Below are 27,815 nucleotides of genomic sequence, written 5' to 3'. Positions count from 1 at the left end.
CCACTTTAAATTAAAAGTTCATTATGTAAATTTTTAGACTGAAAAGTTAACTAATTATGTAAGCCTCCTTAGGTTGTTAAAAATTCAAACGACCTCTCACCACCACTCTGAGTTATTGTAAGTGAAAAAGGTGCGTGTGATATTGAAACATGTACTACAAATTCGAACATCTTGATCAACCGACTGCCTTCCTGACCGCAGTGTTTGTTTTACGAAATCATCAAAAGTTACCACAAAAGGATATAGAATGCTCGCATCTTGCGTTGGTGAGTTTTCGTTCTCAATATGAGTGCGCAGCACAGGATAAAAGATACCGCAACCAGTTTCAAGTATGACACAAATATTTTTGACAAAGGATTAAAGTCAATGGAGAGTTTATTTGGAAATCTCATCATATATTCCTGTGTCCAAAGAATTTGCAGTGCGTGCAACATTTTAAATACCTCAGAAAAAATAGGGAAAAAGTAACGTATTGAGAGTGTTTTATACTATCATCTTCATATCAAAGGCATATAACTGAAAATCTCTGAAAATTTCGCCATGGATTCAAAAAAAAAGATAAAGGCGAAACCCACAAATTACTATTACAGATCCAGTGACATAAAAAAAACGTAGGTCACAATGTTTTGATATTGTTCAAAAATTGTTTAAAAAACTTCATGCCTTAACTTTTTGATTTTTGCTTTTGTGACTGAGGTGCAAGGAACTTTGCTGTATTCCTTAAGTAACGAACTACGAGTTTAATAGAGAAACCTCGCAGACAGATATCATATTATGTGCAAAGAGAAATTATAACACAATTCTCACCTAAGTTATAACAATTTTAGGTTTTTCCCTAACAAAAAATCTTTAACATGTGCTTAAGATATAAGCAACGAAATTCATGATAGGCTCTATTATTTTTAATATCCTTATCATATGGTTGTGACAGTTATCGATATCTAACGCATACCAAGCTGAGACTTAAGAGTAGAGACCTGTCAAGAGCAAAAAAACAAAAAGGTGATAATTTATATTTTTCTTACATGGAAACAGTAAGTACGTGCGCTGTGATTGGTCAATTTAGTGACTCGTATTTCGCCGTAGGGCTCGCTAAATTCAAAAGTTGTTTTGAATTAAAATCTTCTCTCTATTTGAATCCAGAGATATAATAAATATTATACTCACCTCCTTTTCTCGGTCCATGCTGTAAGTTACGGAACCTCGTTTTTTTCCGCTTGGATTTATGGCGCGCGCGCGCTTCACGTAACTTACAGGACGGACCTCGTACTTGGTTAGTAAGAGGTAAGCACATTGAATCTAAGCATTGATGAAATGAATGAATAAATAAAAGGAATGATGGATAAATTGATGGGTGGATGAAAAAGTAAATAGTGGCCATAAACGGCTCATGATAACAGTGCTTACTTAAAACTGACCAAGCAGTGAATTTCATCCAAATTCCTGATCATTTTCCCTACGCCTTTGCTTCCTTTGATCTTTACCACTGATAGGCGAAATTCAATTTAGCTGCAGTCAATCTTGTTTAATTAACCGCGAGAACAGTAATGGTATTGAAAAATGACGATATCGTCATACTTGGAAATGCCTTTTCTTGGCACACTGACTAAGCCTTCTTTCACGCTCATCACAAATCAATCACGCCCAGTCACACTTCACACTAAATTACACTTCATATTTACCTCGTTTTCCATCAGCTTTCTCCTGGTTAAACACAGTTGAGCTTCACTCCTGTTGCCAGCTTTCAAAACTTGTTGCGCCTTAGCATGCTCTTGAGGGATCTTCGTTTGAAGTTGACGTATGTAATCTGTCGGATTAAACACCAATGTCAGAATAAAAACGTCCTAAATAGAAAGTAGTCGGGCTATTTGTTTAGTTCTTTACACAGTATAACGCGACAAGCATCCTTTCTTACTTAGAGCCTTGAGAAGGGGGTGAAGAAGTGTATACTTTGACATGGGAGTTTTACCCTAAACATCTATCTGGTTTTCGGCACAAACCAAAAACACGGCAATCCTCTTGAATAAGTTGATTTAATGACTTTTTGAATCAGAAATTGAGCTCTTCTAGTCCTTGTGGGCCAATTTCGTCACTCGTTCAAAGCGTTTCAAAGCGCACAAGTATTCGGTCTCTCAAACCCTTGAGGCTATAATCACTGATGCCAATGCATTCTGCGTGATACATTCACCCAAGCTATTCCTGTCCTGCTTCGTGCAATATTTTAAAGAAAAAAGGAGATAAGCTCATACGCACTTGTCAATACGTTTTTGTCACCACTCGATAGAGTCCTCTCCACTTCAGCTATCTTCTGCTGACATAGTTTGCAGCGCTGTATGAGGACTGCAGGAGGCATTTCTCCTTTGGCTTTATAAGCAGCAATCTATGACACAAAACAAACATGATCAGCACCATCAGCATAAGTGAATAGATATGTGTCAACGCAGTCACGACGGATGGTGATAGTGAACCTTACCACCTCTGGCTCCTGATAGGAGCTATCGGTTTGTTTCTTTGACTCACAAAATAGGCTCGACTGTGCTTTGTTCTGCTGTAACACACGCAGGAAGTGGCTAGTGCACGAAACAAGTGTAGGACAAACTTTACTTCTTGAGAGCTCTGGTCGCTTCCTGACTGTTTTACAACAGAACAGAGCTTAGTCGAGGCTTCTTTATTTGTTGTTGTTTTTGTCTTTTTTTGGTACAAATGGGTCTATGACGTGACAGCACTACTCCGTGCGTCTTAGGTTTGATAAAGCACGCTGTTTCAGCCAATCAGAACGCGCGTTACATAGAATCTTTATAGCAACATAAGTTGACTCGAGAAACAGCAGCTGGTTCTCTTTTGTTGTACGACTGATAGTTTGTTTCCATTCCATTGAAATTCTGTAGAGAAGGGTTGGAGGAATAATAACTTGATAAGTATTTTACACGAGAATGTACCGTGAATAGGCTTAGCGTTGGGACTCGCGTTATCTTCCCGACCATATTTGTCTGAAAACATGTCTGAGCCCACTTCATCGACTTGGTCACATACGCCCATTGCCCGTTTGCATGGTCTTCTCTGGCGTTACTTACACTTAGTAAAATAATTAGCAATATAAGTTCACCTGCTTTTCGGCGATCTGTTTTTCCAGTTTCAAGACCTCCAAGCTAGCAAATTCCGTCGCAATACTAGGAAGAAACAGCGCCAAAAAGATTAAAAAGTAAAACGATGCAAAAAAATCAGTTTACCCGAGCGAAACTATTGAATATAGACGGTTGCCAAAACCGAAAAATAAGAGACAGTAACTCATCCTTTGTGATATACTAAGGAGAACGTATAAAAAGTGAGCAGTCTGTCCATCTCTGTTCATTTACACCCAGAGCTACCTTTTTCCATCTTAAAGCCGCCAACTAGGCGATTTAAAGGTCAAAACTTTCCTCGTTTGGGTTGGGGAAGGGGAAAGCGCTCATTTAATAATTTACAAAAGGAATTTACCGGAGGACTGAAAAATGATTTTCACCATTTATCAGAGGTCATTTAATTTTTTCTTTTCTCAGAGCCCAAGACTCAATACGATTCTAACCGCAGTGTCTTTTCTATAAATGTTAAAAATCAGTATTTATTATAATCTCTCTATTATATTATCTGCTTGACAAACAAGTTATGCCTGAACAGGTGGTCTACCTAACGTGAAGCGGCGAAAACTATTTTTTCAAGTCATAAATATTACTCTGTATTAATCCACTCTTTTACACTCTTTTCTGTACTGTTATTTCGCACTCGTGTTAAAATTCTTAGTCAACCTAAACTACTACATATTTTTACGATAGTTCTTGGTTTTCTATACAACAACAACGACGACGAGGCAAAAGCATTTCTACATGTACAAACACGAAGTTTAAGCTCCTTCGAGCATTTTATACAGCGTTACAAACCAAATTTCTTGATACCTTTTAAGTGGAAGAACTAGCCTGCTAGTACATAAACACATGGGAACTGTTGAAGGATCTTAATAATTTATTTCTATCATTATCAAAATTAGTCTTAAGGATAACGAGAAAATATGTTACTCGCAGCTTAGATAGATGAAGGAAGTAAGAGTATTTCTGAACTTTTATACACATCCTCAAACACAAACTTCGGCAAATGTGATCCACGATTTTTTGCTAAACTTAGGCGCAGTACCAGCTGCACTTGTTAGATTCTAATCATAGCTTAACTTTCCTTTAAAATCTGTGGTGAAAGAATACTAATAAACAAATGTCAAGTACTCCCAGATAAACACCGTGATGACGTATAAAAGCCTCGATATAATGCAGATACATGGTGATGACGTATGAAAGCCTCGATATAGTGTACAGAGGGAAACGATGCGCTTAAAATTAACTTAGTCGAACTTTCAATGCAGGATTTCTTGGCTGACTGACAAGTATGGTTTTCAGTCTTCAGTTTAATCCTCCCTCTTAGAGGCCACGAGCTTGTCAACTGACAGAACAAACTGCTGATTTGGCGCTACGAACGAAATAGATAAGAGACATGAATACATGATTTGAAAGAAAAAATAGGAAACTCTCAAATACACTTGAACAGCTGAACAATTTCACGAAGAAAATTTCACATGGTGCAACAACCATGCTTTAAAAGCGACAATCTCTTTTATACAAAAACTCAGACCATCAAAGATGGTTTACTAATCACAAAGTTTATTCTTTACTAAAGTATAAACTATTGCTTCACTATGTCATTAGTTCACGAAAGTTCTTAAATAACACAAAAATGTGCCGATGCTTCGCTTCCCTAGCTGCTTTTTATCTTTTATTTCAAATAAGCTATTTATTTGCTTCGCAATGCTTTTGCTTCCTGAAAAAAAGTGAAAACCGGCCATTAAAAATAAAATGCAGGAAGAGTTGCTGGTATATAATTTGAGGTTTTCACTGACACTTATTTTAGAATGCAGCCGAGCGATGAATCTCAGTTCTTCACTTAATCTTGAAAAAGTAAAAATTATGAGTAGTAAATGTTGGAAATAACACCAACTTAAGACTGAGCAATTACTTCAATTGTTGTATGGTCATCAGAATTCATCCAAACTGCACACAAAATCTAAACGTATTCTTACATGGTTTCTGACAAAGATTGCGCAAAATAGGCAATTACTAGTTGAGACAGTTTCCTTCGAGTTTGTGGACTAGCAGGCAGCTTCTTGTGTTGTTGTTAGGTTGTTAGTGTGTGTATTATAATTGAAGATATCGTGCCAGGACTGTTGTTCATAAGGTTGGAGTAGGCGGGGTGATACAGCGTAACACACAAGGACTTAATAACAATACTAATAGTAATACTACTAATAACAAAAATAACAGTAATCCCATTTCATTTTAACATTTATAACATATTATTTAATTATTATATAACATTATTATACAACATTTATTTCCACACTAGAAGATACTTCAATCATAACCCAAATGTGTATTTATGTGAAGATAGACTAACAGCTCGTTCACTTGTCTTAGAGTAGTTTTTACCAACAGCACATTTAATCATGTTGAAGTTAAATAGCGATCAGTGCAAATGAATGTACTCACTCTGGTCCTCTTGTTACTTTGCCAGGTTTTGGTGGCAAATTAGCCGGTTCCTAAGAGAGGAAACCAATCCAATGTCAATCTGATTATCCATCTAAACTTGTTGCACAAACCTATGACCGACCACATCACAGTTGTCGAGAAAAAATGGTTGTTCTGTCTTCTTCTGAAAACACTTGTCAATGACCAACATCGTCAAGGCTAATCAACTAATGTTCCAGTTAACCCTTCAACTCCTAGACGTGATTAACAAGTAACTTCTCTCTACAACATACATACATTAACCAGCAAACAGGTAATGAGAATACTCAAGCTTATCAGGAAGACGTCGTTATCTTGATCTAACACCAAATTCTCGTAACTAATTCACAAGGGAATGTGTAGAAGTTGAAGGAGAGAATTAACTATCAGATCTTGGGAGTTAAAGGGTTAAATCCTAGCAAATCACGTCTTGACAATGTATTACTTCATCTTGACATGCTTTTTCTCGTGATATTTTCTTAGCATGTCGACTAAGCAAGCCGACTGGATAAGATAGCACTACATCATTTATATATTTTCCTTCTTCAAAATATAGCACATCAACGTTTTCAAAAGAGGACCACCAAAGACAAAAAAAACTGTGACTGTCCCATTTTTTTTGGTAATAAATTTGTCTTCAATCAAAGTCGAGAACAGAGAGTGATCATTGACAGATGAAGTCTGAATTAATAGGTGGCAATTATTGCGAAAGACCTGGAAAGAAAAAACACACACTCACCTTAGGAACAGCGCCTGCCTGTTAACCAAACAAAACATGTTAACGTCTGATTTAGTTTTAATTTGCGCAAAACTGAAAGAAAGATCACTGTACCCTGAAGTTCATACAAAATATGCACTATCCACCTCGTGTGAAATGTTGGCCATGAATTTCTGAGAAAAACTACTTAAGACATATCCGGCTGAGAGGCCGACAAACAACCCTCAGTTTTTGAAGCTTAAAACGACCAGCCAGAAACTGTTTAATATCTAATTGGGTAATTTGGTATCATAAACTGAGTTGATAACGTAATTTGGCCACCGTAGAGAGTTTCAAAGCTGACGTTTCGAACGTTAGCCCCTAGTCAGAGCGAAGGACGAAGGGCTAACGCTCGAAATGTCAGCTTTGAAACTGTTTACGGTGGCCAATTTACGTTATCAACTCAGGTGATAATACCAAATTACCCTGTTATACCCTCCCACCGACGCAGCACCACAGTTTCTTTAGAATCTTACCCCCTTTATTCATGATATCTAGTTGGTTCGAAAATAGGCCCATGCAAAGTGGAAGAACCCAATTTGCATGGACACGCAACCAAAACGAACCAAAGAAGCTATGCTAAAGTTCGTGGATTTTGAAAAGCTTCGTCGAGAATTTGCATGAGCATCATTTGTACTCCGCGTTAATTTGCACCACTCCTAGCCATACTCATTCTTTTGCGTTTTGTTCTTTTTGTTGTCTGACATAACAATAATTGTTCAAAGGTTCATGCTATTGAAATAGAACTCTCCAGGAGATACCAATATCATCACGTATGTGATAAGAAAGTAGTTCGCCTCTCTGCAGGTCTTCGTTATTAACGCGGCTGCAGGACGCGCATTTTCCCGCCCACGGGAAGATTTGAGACGAGTCGGGGAGAGGTTTACGGGGGGGAGGGGGGGGGGGTCTGGCACTAATAATCAGTTCCAGACCCATTATAGACCTCTTGCTGGCTGCCGTTGTTCAAGGCCTCCTAATTTCTCGCGGGCGAAGAAACACTCGTGCTGAAGCGCTGATAACGAGGACCTACTCGTAAGCTGGCAAATCGTCCAACACACTCACTTTCCTAGACGTCAAGTGAACATCAATAACAAGCCATTTCCATTTTTCAACTTTCACATCTTTATCCACCAACGGCTCTCTGATCCTCATGTGAACTTCAAGTTTCCCGCCGACCGCTTTTCGTCCACGTTCCGTATCCATTACCTTGAGGGAAAAAAAAAAAAAAAAAAAAAAAAAAAAATATATATATATTTATAAACGATCTGTACGTACAGATCTGGCTCCTTGGGAAACGTACAGCGAACAGTATGGAGAATATGGCTTTTAATGTTAGGGTCCACCATAAAAACATCAATTAAAGAATAAACCAAATTAACACTTACATCAAAACAGTCGTGAATTTCACACTTGTTATCAAATGGGGTAAGCTTCACTTGCACTTGTCCCAAAGCTTTGTCACCTTTGAGGAAGCCCCTGGAAGATATCATATCAGCATTCATAGTCATGCGCAGTTGAGCCTGTATTAAGCAGTATCATGTTAAGCGGTCACCCTGTATTAAGCGGTCAGTTGTTTAAGTCCCCAATTTGTTTCCCCTTAATCCCTGTAATTTTCGCCTCTTTTAGGCGGATTAAGAGGTCGCGGTCACCCTTTACTAAGCCCAACCGCCTGTTTTTATTGTCCTTCACCTGAATTTAACGGTCACTGAAAGCAGGAACACTCAAATAAAACCAAGAAGAATCTTTCAAAATATTTTTAATCCATGTATCTCTCCCAAAAGCAAAGTAAGTAGTATTTCCGAGCGAGATTCTGCACATTCATTTGTTAATTATAGCACTAAACGGCGTTGTGTATCATCTTTTTGTAATACCCCTATTCTGTCGAACTGGTAGTCATCCTTCCATTCCCCTTTGGAGGCCGCTTAATACAGGTTTAACTGTATCTAAAAGAGAACCCTGTCGCAGATCGTCCCCTTTACCTCTCCTGCCCGAAACACCCCATTCACACCCGCAGTCCGTCAGTAAGGGCTAGCAAGAGAATATTCTTGAACAAATTTTAACCCAACACTTCAATAGCTAATCCCCACTCCCAGGAGGGATGTAGCGACCCCTTTGATTATCCGCACAACATCCAGCAAAAACAGGACGACCACTAACGAGAAATGAGGTATTTATAAAAATAGGTAATGCAACTAAGTCATACCTTTCATATTTGACTTCAAATTTGACGGGCTGTCTCTTGAAAATTCTTCCTAAAGATCGATTTTTCCTATCTATCTGTACTTTGAAAACCTCTTTGTAATCTGTAAAGAAAGTTAAAACAAGGAAGCAGTTAGGGCAGGCACTGAAATAAAAATTTAGACAACTAGAAAAACAAACAAACAAACAAAACAAACGAGAAAAATTTACCTGGATTGATAGAGTGCTTAATAGTTTGTGTCCTGCCGGTCTGAGGTTCATCTGCCTGAAGATTAACAACAGAAAGATATTCCAAACATCTATCGTAAGTCACGTTCAGTAATTTCGGACATAGGGATAAAAAAGGCTCTTTAAGCAGAGAGGATAAAAAACTAAATTAACAAATCAATCACCAAATAAAAATTTATGCTTCTCGCTCAGAATTGTCCTCCAAAGCCTTTGTTTGGTGCCAGGCTGTTGAATGACAAGACCAAACAAAAGCGGCTCAGGAGACTACAGTGAAAAATCAGTAATGATGAACTTACACTTGGAAAAGGAAATTCATAAGATACATAAGTGTACATGTCCTTTGGTTGATAACCTATGTTAAAAAGAAAACAGTGAAGATTAACATCCCAAAGTAAGCCTACACAACAGAAAGTTCTTAACATACGTTTAACCTTTTAACTCCCGTGAGTGACCAAGACAGAATTTCTCCTTACAATATCAATACAACATCAACCAGATAAGTGATGAGAATAAAGAAAAATATCAATTTGGAGATAATAAGTTGATCCAGCACTAAATTCTCTGAACTAATATCGTAAGAATTGTATGGTTGAAAGCAAGGAGAATTACAGATTTGATCTGGGTGTTAAAGGGTTAATGCAAATACATTTCAAAGTAATGATAACAGTAACAAAAAGGTGATCAAGTGTTCCCCTAAGAAACATATCCTATAGGTACTATTCACTAGTATTTTCCATATTCCGCATTTAACGTCGACTCTCTCTAATTGGCCATAGTGGGGCATTCCTACAATTTAGAAAACCTTGGCTGAAATGGGTCAGGTACAGTAGATAAGGCAATAGGAAAGTAATAAAATTTCTTCGTGAAAAGTATTGTATAAGAATCTGTCGTCAACGTCGTCTTTGTCGGAATAAAAAGATATCCAAACCAGCCAAAATTCTGGTCGCCCTCTATGATGTGCCCACTGGTGTCAGTTACAGTACGCCGATGCAAAATTCGTGATATTCAAAATAACTAAAGAACCCAGACCTTTCCCAGAGGCTTTGAAGCTTTGGCAATTAATTGGCAATTAATTGGCAATAAGTTCTGGATTCAATTAATTACTAACAGTAAATCAAAGTACTCACCTGAGGGAAGAGGTATATTGAGCCCTCTAACTATTGTCAACTCCACCTCTGAATCACTCAGATCTGGAAATGAACTGAAAAATGCATATGCACCGTAAGAAATATCAATATACAACACAATTAAATTCATTGTGAATGGCTGTGGGAATTCAAGCAGGTCCACTGAAGACACAATGCTCTTAACTGCACCTAGCAGTAAAAATAGCAATAAACACAGGCCCTGGATAAGCCTTTCACTTCTCTGTGAAACTGTGCTAATTCAAAATTATAGGGGTATAAAAAGTTTTAAACCGGAAGCCCTTTGTTGCCCTCAAGCTTTTAAATAATTGTCATAATTTTTTGAACACAGGCTGTGAATTGGAATTCACACAATTTTTTTACTTGTCTGTAATACTAATTCAATTTTCACTGTTTGCATTGTTTGGGATTAACTGACCTGTCCTTAGTCATTATGAGCATGATGCAGTTCTTACATGATAAAATGTATATTATCAAAAAATGAACTCTGAATTAAAAACTTATAAAAAAAAATTTATGTGCCATAGCACTTTTCTGAGAGATTTCAAGCCTGAGGGTTGGTTGAGGGCTGATGCTGGAAAAGGATATAGTGTAGCAAGAGTTATTTCATCTTTCAAGACAAAGTTTGTAAATTATTTCTTTTTCAGTGACTGTGGCTCAGTAAAGCCTTGAAATTAACTCTCTTTCAAAGTTGTATTTCTTAACTCACAGCTTTTTAAAAATAATTAAAAATTGCTTTTAAGATGACTTACTCAACAATTGTGAATGATCTGTCTTCATAATGGAATTTTGGTGGAGGATCCTGGTATTTCCGGGCACTTTGAACTGAATCAAGGTCCTGTCGTAAATTCTTTGCCATCTTGTCAAAGCTTTATGTAATTAAAACCAAGAAGAAATGGGAGAACAGAGAGGAACAATCAAGGTGACAGCTAAAATATATCACCTTACAAAGGCTTTTTTTAAAACTAATCAGAAACATAACTCTGTTTCTTTTGATGTCTGAATTGCGAATTCTCACTCAAAAAAGACCATTTTCCTTTTTTGATTGACAGAGGTCATTTCCAAGCCCCTCATTCTTTCCAAGTCCTTTCGGAAATTGTGTCCTCACGAGTAGCAGAATCTGATTTCTAGTATGATCACTTAATTTCCACAAAATCCTTTTGCAAGTATTAATAATTATGTACACTCTGAAAGTCATCTTGAACAGACACAGCAGTCTCAGAATTACTCTGTGACTGAACATAACAATGTCAAATGGATGAATTGTTTTCAAAAACACAAATTGACTGCCAAGGGGAATCTCCCTTAGATATCTTGTAAAACATGGATGGGTCTGCTTGTGATCGCCTGTAGCTGATTACATGATTTTTGTTAATATTACAAACTTACTTTTTAGTGTTGGTTATATCACCTAACTTCTGGTAATGTTGAGCATTTCTGGCACACATCTGTGAAATAAAATATATTCCTAAACATTTTATCAGGTTAAACTTTTTCTGCAGGGTAAAGAATGAACTATCTCCAGAGTCACAAATTATGAGTTTTTTAAACGCTCTTTAAGAACATGAAGCAAAATTCTTATCTAGCTAAAATCTCATTCTTAGTCTGTTCTGACTCTGACTCTGGAAACCACAAATAAAAGCACCAACATGGAACTTGCACCAAAATTAAAATTTCAGTTTGAAAAACAGAACTTTTTAAGAAACTATCCCCTCTACTAGAGCTTCTGATAACCTTTTCATAAAAGACTTAAGGAACAGATAATAATTTCAAAGTGAAGAATAAATTTATGAGGGAGTTATGGCCCATCAGCACTTTTGAACAATAAGTACATTACATTGTTATGATTAAGGTATCTCACCTCAATTTGTTTAATAAGAGCATCCTCTAATCGTGAAAATAGCTCAGATTTTTCTTCTGATGTCTGAGGATTTGGCTCACAATCTTCAGCTTGGACCATCTCAAAGCTTAACTCTCTTGTGGGTGCAGGTTTTGAAGCTGCAAATGGAGAGGGGGGAACCTTCATACAAAACACAAACAGACAAAAAAGGAGAGTTAGTTTTCATAACCCTTTCACCCCTTAAATCAACAAGTATATTCTCATTACTGTTCCCTATACATTTCCTAAGATGCTGACTAAGAGAATTTGTTTAACAATCAAGAGCTTCGAAATTAAGAGATCCTCGCAGTGAAGAACACTACTGAAACGAGTAGTTGAAAATAGGACCTGAAAAAAATTCAGGCCCATATGGGATATGAACCCATGACCTCTGTGACACTGGTGCAGCCCTCTACCAACTGAGCTAACAAGCCAACTGGAAGCTGGTCAATGTGTTGGGTCCAAATAAACCATCCAAGTGATGAATGATGATTTTAGATATAAGAGATTCATATATTTGCACTGTGGCGAAGAAACAAAATTAAGAGACCCTTGCAGCTAAGAACACTACTGAAACAAGCAGTTGAAAATAGGACTTGTTTCAGCAGTGTTCTTAGCTGCGAGGGTCTCTCCATTTTGTTTCTTCACCGCAGTGCAAATATATGAATTTCATATATCTAAAATCATCAATGAAGAGTTTCTTCAGCTGGTGATCATTTCCTTTATTCTGTCAACATTAATGTGTGATTCAGAGGTGATATTGTAAGGAGAAATTAGATGTTGGACACTCTTTGGGGTCAAAGGGTTAATATGCAAAAAAACTATTCTAAATTTGCACATGCACATGCACATCAAGAAGTAACAGTTTTTGTCTGGTGGATGAAAATAAAACAGTTGTTCAAAAGTTAACATTAGAAAAAAGATGAGCCTCACACTGACTGAGTTTGAGATTGGTGTGGCTGTAAGCTACCAATCAAGCTTTTTCTGCTTGGATCTTCATCCCAAGCATGAAGCAAGAGGGTCATAACTCAGAGTGGAAAAAACAAGGTCTCATAACTCACAGTATGGACCAAGAAAGGTTGAAAAGATGTATATCATATCTCCATGTTCAAATAGAGTGGGACATACATGTGTAGTCAGGCAGATAAATACATGAATAGACAGATTGTTTAATATGTTTAACCAAGGCCAGTTCTGAAGGGGAAATGGAACAATAATAATATAAAACATCAAAATGATCAACAATTGATAAATGCAGATGTCACCAATGTCAATGTTTCACTATACCTAAAATATATTCTGGTCATGTTGAGTAGATATGTATTCCTGGACCATGATTAAATATCTACACACTGAAAATTTGGTTGTTCTGTGCAAATAAGAAATAAATAAAAATTAAAATAAATTAGACTTACTGATCCTAAATCAACCTTCAGTCCATTCTGAGCACTCAGAATCATCCTGTCCAGACCCTAAGGAACAAAGAAGATGCCATTTGTCAGCACTTCTTTTATGTAAGATTCCCAGCACTGATTTTCACCAAGTAGTACATCCATTGATTACATAGCTGTGGCTCTGAAATTTTAAGGTCACAAGTACAAAACAATCCCTTCATTATTGATATCGGTTGAAACTTTCTTTAATTTAAGAACCCTAGAGCCCTGTTCCTGTTTGGTATATTCAACAAATAGATTCAATGTGTTTCCTAACCTTGCTCATTCTTAGGTAGTTCTTGGCACCTTCAAGATCTCCCTGTTTTTTGGACTGCAATGCAGCTGTCTTAAACTCCTTCTGTCTTTCAAGCAAGTAATTGAGTTGCTGTTCATTGCGGCCAGGAGATTTACGAACAGATGACGTGGGTTGTAGGGCAGGTTGTGGAGACGGACTTGTGGCAGCAGGGCTTGCAGCACCAGCAGCAACAGAAGGAGAAGCAGTTGTTTGGGGTGCTGCCCCTTGCCTTGGCTCAGAAAACTGAGAATATGAATAAGGAAAGATTTGCAAATCAGCAGTGCTTAGGTTTAAAAGGGATTTACCCTATATACATGAAGAATTGAAATGTTTTGAATCAGCTGAGTCTAGGGGAAGAACAGAAGGCTACCAGAACCTTTGATAATTGCTTGATTCTTTTCTGCTGAATTCCTCAAGACATATAAAAGTATTGTATTAAAATATTTTGTTGTCTCTTCTGCTGTTTAAGTTAAAGATAACTTTATTTGCACTTTACCTCAGGGACAGAAAAGTTTTCAGCTGGTTCATCTTCTGGAGCTGCTACACCTGGTATGGGTGCATATCCAGGGGGGGTCGGTAGTTCCTCATAGTCCACAGGTTTCCCAGCCTTATGGCTTTTGATAGCATCTTGATATTGCTGTTTTTTTGTGATAAGTAAACAAAACCTTAATGAAACTCATTTTCATGGTCCAAGAGTATCATAAAGCACAAGTACTTGAGCCTGGACCATTTGTAGAAGAGTAACCAGTTGGAATATTAATGAAGAACAAGGCCTTGTAAACATGTCTTAAAAGCAGTTCAATTATGCTAAGTTACAGAAACAATAACTAGATTTGCCAGAAATTGCCAAGCAGTTTTTCATTAGTTCCTTTTGCTCAAAACTCTAGTCAATACTTATACCTAATGATACAAGGTACATGCATTTAAAGGGACTTCTGTCCTTGCCTAAAGGAATGAGAAATTCATTCATATTTAATAATCAAAAATAAAGTAATATGAAAAGATGTTTAAATTAGCAGAGCTGACCTTAATAATGCAATTTAATTTAAAGAAAATTGTAAAAACTAATTATGAACTTTAAGGAGGAGCTGACCTTAACAATGCGCCCCATTCTTCGTGCCTTGCTTGAGTTGCCTTCTTGCTTAGCCTGGTTTTCAGCTTGCTGGTACTTTTCCAATCTTTGTTGCAAAGCTTCTGCAACATTTTTAGGGGGAGGGGGAGGCTCCAAGCTTTTGGCTGAACTACTCTCCCCTCCTGCCTCTCCTTTAGCTGCACTGCTTGGTGTTGTTTCAGCAGGGGGTGCAACTGACTCTTGGGAGGCTAGTGGAGTCATAGCTATTAAAGGCAAAAGGGTGAGTGAACATCAGTCTCAGCAACAGAAAATGATAATCAGTCATCTCCAGTTGAAGAATACTTGCAAAATGTGGAAGTAGAGTCAAGGAAGTGATGAACTATTAAAACCCTTAGAGTGACTGGCATCTAATTTCTCTGTACAACATTACCCCTGAATCAAAAATTAAGGTAATGAAAATAAAGGAAAGGATCACAAATTAAACCAGGTCTTGATTGTAAGATGAATCCTTCTTGTGGGTACCAAAGGAAACACAGAGAGAATATGGATACTGACATTAGGGTGTAGGGAATTGACCTGAGAATTCAAACAACAAAATAAACAGGGAAGTGGAACACAAATTCCAGAAGCCTACATGTACAACCAATGAAATCAAACAGAGCCCCACAACAAGAGACAGTGACAACAGTACAGGGAATGACTCAATGAAATAGCAAGGATCAAAGTGTCTCAATCAGAGCTGTTGAAAAATCAGCCCAACAGGGCAAAGTATCATGCTTCATGGGTGCTCTGTAACTAGTATCGTGTAGGTGTTCTTATCAAATGTAACCACATCATAAGACCTGGGATAAAACTTCAGTAGGATAGCAGTTATTGATTAGATAGTGTTTTGCAACAGTGAACAACTTCCTTAAGTTTATTCTTTGCTTTATTATGATAATTGCCATTACCAAAAATACATGTACTGCGAGTACATGTACTAGTACTGCTAGTACTAATAGTGAACATACCTGATGATGCTTTTGGGACAGATGGTACTGGAGGTAACTTTGAAATATCTACTGCTTCACCTTTCTCTAACAGTTCAATAGCTGAATCTATTTGCTGGTGAATGTAAAACAAGTATATTTTAGAATTTTAACCCTTTGACACATATCAATAATTCTCCCCTCTAGCTGCTACACATTTCCTTGTAAATAAGTTATGAGAATTTGGTGTTAGATCAAGATAACAACATCTACCTGATAAATTTGAGTATTCCCATTACTTGTTTGCTGGATGGTGCATGAATATTGTAGGGAGAAGTTACTTGCTAATAACTTCTGGGAGTTAAGGGGTTAAGCAAAATTTTTCTAAATCCAAAGTATTATTGGACAACAGCATCTAGAAAACTGCATGATGGCAATGTGAGAATGCAGGTTTGCTAAGTACCTTTGACACTGCCAAAAACTGTTTGGCTTGTTGAATTTCTCCTGCTTTTTTGCATGTCAGGGCAGCTACTCTGTACTGATTTCGTCTCGTCATGAAAAGCTCTTTATTCTGAGTACCTTCACTGCCAGGCTAAAACAGTAACATTACAACAGAAAACTTAAAGAATACTTGATCTATTCAATAATGTTACTGTGCCTCACTGTTGCATGCATAAGAATCTAGGATTTTTTCAGACTGAAAAAGAAGACTACTGCAGAAAAAAATATGTTATCATATCAAATGCTTATTTAATGCATACAGCAATGCAAATTTCAAAATTGTTTACAATAAATTTATGTTTAATTAAATTTTCAATAAACAGTTTGTGACTAGATTCTTTGGCAGTTCAATGATTGAATTGTACTGAATTGTGCACATGCAAGTACACAGAGGATTCTTAAGAAAACAGTCTAACTGATTGTCAAATGAAAAATACTGTAATTTTAAAATCTTATCTCAGTTTGCCGTTATGGGAACCTGAAGGCTAAATCAAAATTTTTGGAATGCTTTCATTTTCCACATATTTAAGATTAAAATTGTTTGAGTAGCTTACTTGTAAAAGTTTGATGATTACAAAATGTCCTGTTTGCATAATATGAAGCCCCATCAATATTTTCTGCATTTTCTTTTGTTGCCTTCAACAAGTGGCAAAATAGGAAGATTTTTGTTAAAGAGGGTTAGGGCTAAAAGGCCTCAATGGCACATTAAGGCCTTTCAAACCCAAGAGGGTTTTTCTTTTCTCTGGGCCCTATATGTTTTTATCCAATCCAAACTGGCAAACTAAAGTTCAGGCTTCTTTTTTCCCCACTGCTAACTCCCTATTACATATAAATATCTAGTAACTAAATATAAACCTACCTTGGATTCACTGGGCTTTTGACTGTCTGTGACCAAAAGTAAATTAAAGCAAAATTTACTCTGACTTGTACTTTTAATTATCATTTTAAACAAGATCTGTCACAATAAAACAGTTTGATAGTATCCACGTTTGGCCATATTTACCCTTGGGCAGAGGGAGCCTCTGTGAGAGTCTTAAAAGAGAACACAGTACAGTACAATACCAAGATAGAGTGTAAACCTATGCTTTGCCTCAGGAGTCCAGCGCACTGACCAGTGGGCTACCTGTGCTTTTCCCACAAACTTACTTAAGACTGATCACAAACTCAAAGTTCTTATAGTGCATGTATGTTTTTCTTTTTTCAAACCACTTTGATCTTTATTTATTTGGCAGTCATAATCAAAGTGAGAAATTTAAAAGAACACTATATTTCAAGGTAAATTGTTGTTTACTTAAAGATTGAGAATAGGGGTTTAAATTAAAAGGAAAAAAAACTACTAGTACTTGGTGGGAGAAGTGTGAATGGGAAAAAAAATTTCACCACTTACCATCTTGGACAGGTCTGGATACATCTTCTGGGGATGTTGTTTCAAGCCTTATGGACTTATTAGCTGTCTGATCCACTTGTGCTTCAGGAACAGAATCCTGGACTGGCTGAGAAGAAACTGGAGCTGAAGGTTTAGCAGCTCCAGTGGCGACTGGTGGAGGAAGTGCATCCAGATCAATTGCCTTCCCAGCTTTAGCCTGCTTGATCATCTGTTCTATTTCCTAAAATAAAAGAGAAAAACTGTAAACTCTTCACTTGCAGAAGTACAATGGTTGAGTTTCAGGAGGAATTACAGTTCTAAAATGATGTTATCCAGGCAACAAAATTGTACGCCCATAACTAATAGGTCAACAAGTGAGTAAATGTTAAGTCTGCACTGTGAACCTCCCCCCACAGCTTAACCCAGTTTCCATAGCATGAAATGAGTAGGAGTATTACCACTCCCCCCTGGATGGGATGTCAGTCAATCATAAGGTCACCCCCAGCATATCATCAAGCTTCCCTGACAATTCAACAGCACCCATTTTTTCTCCTGGGTGAGAGAAGTACAATGAGAGTACAGTATTTTTGCCAAGTACACAACACACTGGCTTGACCAGATCTCGAATCCAAACAACTCCACCCTGAGTTCCAGTACACTAACCTTTAGGCCTCCACTGTTTCTCAATCTTTTTGTGAAACAATGGCCAAATTCACTGCTATGGCACCAAAACAGTCAATAATTATCTAATGCATTTGTCTCATTCAAATCTCAAGCAATTTACAATTTTCTACCAAGGTCTTAAAATTTGGAACTCTCTTATTTGTAACAGTCACTTGTTTGTCAAGTCTTCTCTGCTTTGAGAAGAAAATGTCAGTCAGAGTTTCTATTATTTAAAATAATCACTGAATTAACCAAGCTGCACATTCGCAACTCTTAAATATGTTGCCAGTTGCAGATAAGGTGGCCTCTCCCATAAGCTCTGTTAGGTATCTTGAGGTCTCCTTGCCTTATAATTATCTTGCTGTAAATTATTAAAATTCATTTTTTCGTTATTGTTAAATAAGGAAAATTAATCATGGTGATCATAATATTGATGATTGTACCTTGAGTCCTCGGCCATATCTTCTGGCCTTGCTTCCTTCACCAGCTTTATTTGCATTTTCTATTGCCAGCTTGTAGTTTGTCTCTCTTTCTAACAACAGGTCAACTTGTGAAGAACTCCCTTTTGAACCCTTACAACAAAAAATGCAATAAGTATTAAAAGTGGGTGACTTTACAGTTTGATGTTGAAATCAGGCAACTTGAGGATTTTTTTTACTGGAAGTACATGTAGATGATTGTGTTTTACAGCTCAAATAAAGAGTTTACAATTAAATTACAAAAAATAGCAATTAATGATAACAATTATTTATTATGTAATAACTAAATTATAACTGTAAAAAGTTCACCAATATAACTGCTGTCAGCATCAGTTGGTTTCCCAAATTATCTTACCTGATCACTGCTGGTTGATGCTGGGACAGAGGGAAGTAAGACTGGGGTTGGATCATGATGCTCTGAGCCATCTTCTCCTGGAGCAATACATTGAAGTTCAGCCTTCAAGACAAAATGCAATGGTTACCAAATGTAAACTTGCCTCATAAAAAACACACAATCAGAAATACCTTTTAATTACCAACCGAGTTTGAAGTCTGTCCTGTAACTTATAGGTAACATTTTTCTGCTCAGATTTATGGCTGAAACACAACACATGCAGGCCATAAATTCAGGTAGAGCAAACTCAACTAAGACTGAGAAGACAAGATTGGTAACTAAGATATTTATTTTATTGCTGGGTTCAAATAGAGGGTGAAGATTTAAACTGAAACAAAAATTTTCATTTAGCCCCATCATGTTGTGAGAAACAGCCTGCTAAATTGACCAACGATGGTGCAAGTACTTACTATAAGGGATGTAACAATGCACTCTTAAAATGGTGAAGTAATCGGGGAGTGACAGTACACTAACAGGTGTCATATTTGTGTAAAAAACTAGATTTAATGACTGGAAATGACTCCTTAATTACATGCACCTCCACAAATTTACTTTGTATTAAATGCACCCATTCATAAATCCTTAATAAATACTCTCTTACACTGGTGTTGAATGAAAGATCACCTCAAAAACAAAAAATATTTACTACACCCAAAAGAGCCCTACCAAGAGCTGTGGGTCATTTTCATCAATTTCATCATCATCATCATCATTATCATCATCTCCAAAGTCATCCTCATCTAATCCCACCATAGATCTTCCTGGTTCTGCCGAATGAGTAAAGAAAATAATAAATACAAAAGATGACACTTGGTCCCTTGCCCTTAACCCTTCAAATGCTAACATCAGTATACATATTCTACATTTCTACAGTATCAACAAGAAAAATTTGTTTAACAGTCAAGAATTTCTTCAGTGGGTGGTTGTTTCCTTTGTAACCTTAATTTTTTATTTAGAAGTGACAATGAGTAGAGAAATAAGATGCCAATCACTCCTGGGGGCTAAAGAGTTATGGTTAAATTAAAATAATTTTGAGAGATAATGGGTTTTTGTAGGGGAAGGAAAAATGGAGAACCCATGGCAGAAACCTAGAGGCAAGAGAGAGACCTGATAAAAACTTTAATCCACATGTAATACCCATTGCGAGAATCAGACCTGGACCACACTATTAAGTGACAAGCACGACCAATAATACTTGTGTACCACCAACAGTCAATTTGTTCGCTTCTGATTGAAATGAAAATTACCTCTAAAGTCAAAATTTGGAAAAGGTTGACAATTTTTGCTTTCCCTTTTGTTAATTTATTATGTGTCAACTAAAAAACATTATCAATAACATAGTACAAGGCAATTACTTTTCTTCTTTCCTCTAGATGATGACTGCCCTTGTAGAGCTGCCAGTTCTGCTTCAAGGCTTTCATCATCCTCATCCTCGTCATCATCGTCATCATCATTACCAATTCCTATCCCCCCAATCCCTAATGCAGCCATTTCATCTGGGTTGATATCAAGTCCAAGCTGTATTAAGAACAGCAAATAAGAAATAACAAATAAATAACATTGCAAATAGAGAAAAGAGCAAGTAAAAGTCAAACTACACCCAATAGCAGCAAACAAAAGAGTGGGAATGAAGCTGTTTATGTGGCAAAATCTGGTGCAGACCCCCCATGAAAAGAGTATAGACCCACAATATTTAATTTGTGGAAACTATGTGCACCATGTTATTTAGGGTGGGTACAGACCCCTGTTTATTAAGGTCTGGGCCAGAGGCATCTAAGGACCCAAAACTCTGAAAAAAATTCAGTTTTTACCACTCTCATCAGTTTTGATAGGTCCATACCTGCTTTTCCTGCAGTTTAAATAGCCTTTAGAATAAGAAAATAATTTTTTTTCCTTCTCCAAAACTCTTGATGACTTAATTCACGAAAAAAAATTGCCAGATGCCATGGTGGACACAATTTCAACAACTAGAATAAAGTTGAGAACTACTTTGCATGTGCCTCTAAGCCAGTAACTACCTAATGCAAAAAACGAACCTCCTCCAACTCGTGATTGTCTATGATACAAGCCCACCATGTCTGTTTACCTTGGTAACCACTCCTCTTCTATCACACCAATAACTAAACAAGCTCACAATGTCATTGTTTTTTGATATTTGTTGTTTTTGGGCATTTTCTGTCGTTTCTATAAAACCCCTACTAGTTTCTGACACTTTTACCCAATGCTAAGAACATCTGAAATGGCCACCAAATGTATTTCACAAGGATACCAACATTTAAATCTATCAACGGGATTGACCCTCGCCACAATAAAAAAAGTGACTAATATTTTACAAGGCTGTATTTCAAAATATTCTCTGCATGACCACTTAAACATCTAGCTTGCTTTCAAACGCTGATGCGACGAGCAAGTTCGAAATTTCTCATGTAGTACGTTTGCATGTTTCAAAGCCTAAGACAGCGGATGGAAAAGGATAAAAAAATAACATCAACTACAATTAATAACTAAGGTACATATCGATTATTGTGGCACTTTTAAATCATATTCAAGTCGCCTGATACAGCATCGTTACAGTTTCCACTGGCACTTAGGCCTTAGAGATCTGAGTCATGCCCCACACATTCCAAATTTACACGACACAAATTTAATGAAAAAAAAAATGAAATATACTGTACCAAATTGGAGAGATCGTTCTTCTTGTGTCCTTCTTGGGGACGGGGGGATTTTTTCCTCCTACTAAACATTTTGCCGAAACTCTAAATTTGGTGAATTTTGTAATGAGTTCTTTTCGGTTTCCGCGTTCCTTGCCAAACGCTCAGCGGACTTTGTTTCCAAGTATGTACTTTATGTATGGACAACCAGACCAGAAAATGGCGACGTAGACAGCTACCATAACTAAACTAAAACTCGCTCAAATATTGAAATCGCTTTGAAATTGGCCTTTACTTTGAAACTTGAGTGGAAGATGCCTGTTCTGATCGAAAGAACTCGTCCGCCAAAAGCCCAATTAAGGGCTGTGCATGCGTATATACGGCGACAACGGGAGAAAGGAAAGCAAGCATTGGCCGAAAGCAAGGCAAAGGAAGAAGAAGAAAAGCAGCGTAAAAAAGAAGAAGAAAAAAAGAAGGAAACTGTAGAAGATGTCAAAAAGGAAATTGCAGAATTAGAAGCCAAACTAGAGCAACTGAAGCAGAAGAAACACGATCTTTTTTCTCAGTTCAAAAGAGCTTTAAATTATGAAAACGAATTGAAGAGACAGCAGGAGAATCAAGCTGCTTTGAAGGCATCTGCTAATGTGACAACCAGTTCTAGAGGCGTTCTTGGTTTACCAACTGGACAGCCCTTTATTTCGCAAAGTGTGCCTCCGCAACCTGGATTGATGGACGCTGTTCCCAATTCAGGTGTGTGATCATCCACGACAATAATAAGAATGGTATACGTAATTTTCAAAATCAAAATCTACAAGAAAACGCTTTGGTTCAAAAGGTCACAAATCGAGTTCCTGTGAGCCAACCTAGTCCAAATGGTATTCCAGTTGTTAAGTCTGTCCAACATCGAGTTATTTTTGTTGGCAAACTGAAAGCAAAGCCGGGAAATTTAGTATTATCAACTGAGTTGATAACATAAATTGGCCACCGTGAAGAGTTTAAAAGCAGACGTTTCAAGCGCTAGTCCTTCGTTAGAGCGAAATTTCAGCTTTTGAACTCTTTACAGTGGCCAATTTATGTTATCAACTCAGTTGATAATACTAAATTACCATGTTGTACTCTCCTACTGACACAGCACCACAGTTTCATTAGAAACTTACCCCCTTTATTCATTTGAAAGCAAAGCAGCTGCCTAGTTTTGCTACAATCATGCCTTCTCTGCTTGCCATTCATAGTACATAATAAATCAACAGCATGTACATTTTTTAACATAAATGCTCGTTTTGCTTGGGGTTAAAATGTGGATTTGCAAGTTTTTATTGAGTGTCTACTCCATACAGAGTGGGTGGTAGGTTTCTTACTTAGAAAATAACTTAAAGGTAAATTTCAAATAAGGGTAATCTTCTTCTCATGATATATTCTTTATTTTCAGCTCTAGGAGAATCACTGAAATTTCATGAATACCCTAAAATACTTGTTTCTTGTAATCAATAGCAAATGGTTTGAACCTGGAAGTAATATTTTGTTTAATAAACTAAACAAAAAGACACATCATGATTACCTTGCGCCACCAAATTTTGTTTCATGTAAGTACAATGTAGCTCTTACTTTCATTCAAGCTAGATTTGTTTTCATTTATTATCAGGTGTGATCAGAAGACCAAGTAGTCCTTCACGGGCACACCCCCTCTCAGGTTTCATTCAGGCACAAATTCATTCACAACAGCTGCAAAACCTTCAACTCCCACATGCCTCCTATCCATCTCAGACAGCACAGGTGCATCCAACAGCAGCCCCAGAGAGATTTCCAGGGTATCCCCATGGTCAGGTACAAGCACCTGTCATCACAGGGAATCAGGTTGATGTGTGTGTTTCCATAATGTATACAATAAAAGATGTTTTGTGTGTCTTTCTGTGTGGTATCTTCCAGATTGTTTTTTTTTTATTGCATAATTCATTCATTCTAGTAAAAGCGCCTTTAGATAGATATATTTTTGATGCAGAGATTTTCTCACTGTTCTTCAAACTTGAATAAGGATAGTGATTGGATCAATCCTGGTATCTGAGCAATTGCACACCTACCCCTCCCCTAACCCAACAACAGTCAACTGGTAACTAGTTAGGGTTAATGTTAGGTTAGGGGAGGGGTAGGTATGCAGTTGCTCAGATACTAACATTAATCCAAGTGATCAATGTCCAACCTCTCCAAAGGATTGTATTCAGATCAATAACAACAATGTTAACTTAAATGTGTTGTCTGATGAGTTGTTCTTAAACCTGTTTGAAGATTTTGTTAAGGGTTACTCAAGTGAATCACTTAATACTGTCAAACCTATCACTCACAGGAAATGGCAGAGTGACCACCTAATATAGGTTCCTCAGAATAAGGGTGTTTCAAAAAACAAGTAAAATCGCCATTTTATGCCATAATTGCCACTTAATGTGCAAAAACTCACTCAAAAATACAACTCACTAACAGTGATCTTGGGAGATTAAAGTTGATTACATTCAACTTGAAAGATTATTCTTAGTTTTATTTGGGTTGTTCCACTTAAAGTGACTGTTCAATACAGGTGGAGGACAGTACAAAAAGGCGGTTGGCACTCAGTAAAGGGTGACTTAAGGACCACTTAACCCTTTAACTCCCAGGATCTGATTGTTAATTCTCCCCACTTACTGCTACATATTTCCTTGTAAATTAGTGACCAGAATTTGGTGTTAGATCAAGATGACAATTTCTACCTGATAAGTTTGAATATTCTCATTACTTGTTTGCTGGATACTGAAAAGATGTTACAGGCAGAAGTTTCATGTTGATCACTTCTGGGAGTTAAAGGGTAGAGGTGACCACTTAATAGGCTTGAAGATTACAGTAATCAAGGGGTAACAATTTTGGGACTTTGACAACAGACCGCTCAATACAGGGTGACCATGAGTGTGGTGCTGCTTAATACAGGTTTGACTGTAGTAGCATAACACCTTGTGGGTCAAGACCCTAATGCATATCAAGAATGCACCTTGCATAATTTTAGGATAATCTTAACACTTTTTCTTACTCTGCAGCCTGAAAGTCGTTTTCCAGGAAAGCAACACCCACCTTCACAGCTCCCTACCACTGGAACACCTCAAGAATCACAAGCACAGTTCAACAGACAGCCATTGCAACAAGGTGGACAACCTCAGCAGGTATGTAGTGTAATAGAAAATTCACCTTGTGACTCAAGGGACAGCATTTCCTTCTTGCTAGGGTGTAAAGGGTTTATAAGTTCAGTTTCTAGACCTTGATTCATGTGAGGGTTTATTTCATTGTAATTTCATGTTGTTCTCCCCTTCCTGGCTCTGCAGTTGCACACCATGCTAATGAAGAACAAAAGCTTTTAAAGCGTGAAAGGGTGAATTTAGATATTTCAGTGGAGTGAAGTAATCCCAGGATACATTAAACATAAATGCTAGCTCATAATAGAAAGGTGTCAACACTGTTGGCTTATTTGGAAAATTTATTTCATGAAAACTTAATTTTCAATGAACAAGTAATTTTCCAATTTTGATTGCCTCACATCTTCATTTTTTTTACACAAGTTGATATATTAGATGGTGTAAACAAATTTTGATGAACTGGTATTTTCTAGGTAATAAGGAGGCTGCCATGGCAGTTACATGTACCACAATTCAATATATTAAATGTATTTATTGTCAGTGAATTTGTAATGTTGTAGGAAAATCAGCAGGCATTTCCAAGTCACCAAGTACAACAGCAGCAACAACAGCAACAACAACAACAACAACAGCAGCAGCAGCAGTTTCCATATCATGTGCAGCTGCAACAACCAGGTTATCAACAATACATACAACATGGCAGTCAGAAACAAACTTTTCAACAGCCTCCACCACACCCTCAACAGCAACAACAACAACAACCAGGTCCAACATCACACAACCAAGGAACTCAGCATGGGTACCCTGTGCATCATTCTGGCCAGGACCAAGCACATCTCCAGTCTTATCCTATACATGGTACAAGTGTCCACCAATTGCAAACACAGCAGTCCTATCAAGCACACCCTCAGCAACAGGGATACCAACCAAAGCAACAATCAGGAGCATATCAAGTTCAGCAAGGAGCAGTAAGCAACCAGCATGTTTACCATTTGCAGCAGCAACAACAACAGCAGCCTGTGCAGCAGCCTGTGCAGCAGCCTGTGCAGCAGCCTGTGCAGTACCCTGGAATGCAGGGACACCAAGGGCAACAGCCTGACCTGACACAACACAGGCAGCAAAGCATGGCACCGCAGCAGTACCACCAGCAACAAAGCAGTCAGAGTCAAAGTCGACAAGTGCCATATGATGCAGGACATCAATCCCAACAAATGGTTCCACCTCAGCAGCAGCAGCAGCACCAGAAGCCAGAACAGAGACCAAGTACAGGACCTGGGTATTCCCAAAACTATCAGGTAAATCTTTTCCTGTTAATTTTTATTTTAACAAATTCAAGCTAGAGTTAGGAAAATTTGAGTTAAGAGGGGGTTTGAACTCTAAGAAACTCTAGTTCTGAATTATTTAACTTTCAACCACAACATTAACCCACTGACAGCTATTCCTGTATAATTGGGATGGAAAATGCGAAAAGATGAGACATCAAAGATTTGACATGTTTTGAAGCTGTTATGGCACTTTCAGACAATCAGCCAAATACAACTGACCATAAACAATTTTGTCACATGATGCCACTGTAGTTTTAAGAGTTACACAATTAACAAAGCCAACCAGATTTATGGGACTATGGCTTATACATTGGGCTTTAACGACAAGAAAGCAAGCTGCTCATCTGAAATGCTGTCAAGCTGCTGTTTGTAAATAAACCTTTCACTTTTTGTTTGACAGCATGAATATCAGCAGCACCATCTACAGGGATCCCAGTCAACAAAGAGAGCCAGCCACAAGTTCAGTCCTTATCCATACTCTGGATCAAAGAGCCATCATCAAGGAAATGCTGCAAAGAAATACTCAGGAAAGTACCAAAGCTCTCAAGAAGTGACTTCATCTTCAGGATCTCACACAGGCAAGTATTAACACAGTAGAGATATGGAGAGTGCTTACTTGCCTCCCCATGTGGCTTTGGTTTGGGAGTAAAAGCCAAATGGGGGGTTAGCTTGTGATGATGAGTATTCCTTCCAGGGGGGGGGGTGGGGTTGGTTGGCTTGTGATGAATGAATATTCCTTTGGGGGGGGAAGAGGTTAGCTTGTGATGGCTGAGGGAGATTAGTCAGTCTGATACGTCATTTTCAGACTTAAACTTTCGCTAATCGTATTAATTGCTCTTACGTCACAGGGCCTTCAGGAAGTTCCTCCTACTCAAGACACCATCATCATCAGGGTAGCAGGAGTCACAAGCCAGGAACAGGATATAGTTCATCCAGTAGCCAACCAAAGTCATCCAGATATTACCAGTGAAAATGTATATACACTGTCACTTTACGCAGACGCGTTTATGCATGGAAACACGGGTCTTGTTTTATTACTGAGAACGAAAATGTGAAAAAAACTGTGAAGAGTTACGTCGTCCATATGACGATGTTATACCAATGAAAACATGCATTCATGTAGAGATAGTGTCTCTTGTGCAGATGTCTGGCATCATCTTTGAAAAAATGCAACGGATGCAATCCGGCGTAGGACTTTCTAACAAGAGCAAAGTAAACCTTGAAGCTTCTATTGATGGAATCAGTAAAATACACTGAAGGCAATCCAGTTGTTACTATTTCAAAGAGTATCCAAGTTGCTTTAATCAGAATTCGCTAGGGCTACTCTTTCTATGCGGGGCGCGGTGTGCAAAGACACATAATTTCTGCATGCGTTGATGCGTTGAGTTTAGAGCCTGCACTGCAGTTCGGTCTTGCCTTGGTATAAGACCACTAAGAGACCTTTAATACAGTATATTTCAGAACCCTCTTGACTTCATAGATTGGAAAATATGAGAGAAAAGGGAAAACTGTTCTCGTTGGCCTCGTTATCTTTAACTAAAATTTTGAAAACGAAAAATCTCGACGGGCTTCAATGCTTTCAAGCTCCCGGTGTGGGAAGAGGAAAATGAAGATGAAGTAACGACGATGGTGGACTGGATAGTGTTATCTCATAACTCTCAGTGTAATAATAAAGGATATCAGCACGATTTGAGTCAAAGCGAGTGTCAGACTAGTTATTTAT

General features: G+C 37.7%; 2 protein-coding genes across 9 annotated transcripts; one reads left to right on the top strand and one right to left on the bottom strand.

Moving 5' to 3' along the window:
• Positions 1-357: 357 nt before the first annotated feature.
• On the bottom strand, positions 358-21,798 carry LOC113669174 (coiled-coil and C2 domain-containing protein 1-like). Of its 6 annotated transcripts, none has more exons than XR_016181802.1 (28): positions 21,640-21,798; positions 20,320-20,482; positions 19,631-19,731; positions 18,926-19,027; positions 18,535-18,663; positions 17,450-17,669; positions 16,922-16,947; positions 16,025-16,153; positions 15,604-15,697; positions 14,615-14,856; positions 14,018-14,158; positions 13,504-13,764; positions 13,209-13,265; positions 11,776-11,934; positions 11,304-11,362; positions 10,667-10,783; positions 9,897-9,970; positions 9,066-9,121; positions 8,752-8,806; positions 8,546-8,645; positions 7,728-7,818; positions 7,405-7,548; positions 6,325-6,342; positions 5,568-5,617; positions 3,107-4,494; positions 2,254-2,380; positions 1,683-1,807; positions 358-977 (listed from the first exon to the last, which is right to left on the bottom strand). XR_016181802.1 is itself a non-coding variant. In XM_027185175.2 (28 exons), exons 1-28 carry the CDS (start codon positions 21,706-21,708, stop codon positions 942-944), a joined length of 3,009 nt encoding a protein of 1,002 aa, XP_027040976.2. In that variant the 5' UTR covers positions 21,709-21,798; the 3' UTR covers positions 358-941. The 6 variants fall into 6 exon arrangements, 4 of the variants coding, with proteins under 4 accessions (XP_027040976.2, XP_089045956.1, XP_089045959.1 ...); XM_027185175.2 differs by having other exon boundaries at positions 3,107-3,170; XR_016181803.1 differs by lacking the exon at positions 6,325-6,342.
• Positions 21,788-27,791, top strand: LOC113669175 (uncharacterized). Of its 3 annotated transcripts, none has more exons than XM_027185179.2 (6): positions 21,788-22,365; positions 23,258-23,439; positions 24,675-24,797; positions 25,328-26,062; positions 26,493-26,670; positions 26,941-27,791. In XM_027185179.2, the coding sequence occupies exons 1-6, from the start codon at positions 21,930-21,932 to the stop codon at positions 27,060-27,062; spliced, it is 1,776 nt and encodes a 591-aa protein (XP_027040980.2). In that variant the 5' UTR covers positions 21,788-21,929; the 3' UTR covers positions 27,063-27,791. The 3 variants fall into 3 exon arrangements, with proteins under 3 accessions (XP_027040980.2, XP_027040979.2, XP_027040978.2); XM_027185178.2 differs by having other exon boundaries at positions 23,258-23,469; XM_027185177.2 differs by having other exon boundaries at positions 23,258-23,475.
• The last annotated feature ends 24 nt before the right edge of the window (positions 27,792-27,815 follow it).

This window comes from Pocillopora damicornis, chromosome 12, assembly GCF_964200805.1.
Source record: "Pocillopora damicornis chromosome 12, jaPocDami1.2, whole genome shotgun sequence".
Lineage (NCBI taxonomy): Eukaryota > Metazoa > Cnidaria > Anthozoa > Scleractinia > Pocilloporidae > Pocillopora > Pocillopora damicornis.
Note: the sequence above shows the minus strand (reverse complement) of the source record. Positions and strands in the feature narration are given on the sequence as shown.

Bases quoted from the DNA above. Each gene is read 5' to 3' on its own strand.
- LOC113669174 (XM_027185175.2), bottom strand. From the start codon at position 21,708: ATGTTTAGTAGGAGGAAAAAATCCCCCCGTCCCCAAGAAGGACACAAG. The intron at 19,732-20,319 runs GTAATTGCCTTG...CTCATTCGGCAG, and splicing joins ATCTAGAGGAAAGAAGAAAA to AACCAGGAAGATCTATGGTG. The intron at 11,363-11,775 runs GTGAGATACCTT...TTTATTTCACAG, and splicing joins CTCTTATTAAACAAATTGAG to ATGTGTGCCAGAAATGCTCA.
- LOC113669175 (XM_027185177.2), top strand. From the start codon at position 21,930: ATGCCTGTTCTGATCGAAAGAACTCGTCCGCCAAAAGCCCAATTAAGG. The intron at 26,063-26,492 runs GTAAATCTTTTC...TTTGTTTGACAG, and splicing joins GGTATTCCCAAAACTATCAG to CATGAATATCAGCAGCACCA. The intron at 26,671-26,940 runs GCAAGTATTAAC...CTTACGTCACAG, and splicing joins ATCTTCAGGATCTCACACAG to GGCCTTCAGGAAGTTCCTCC.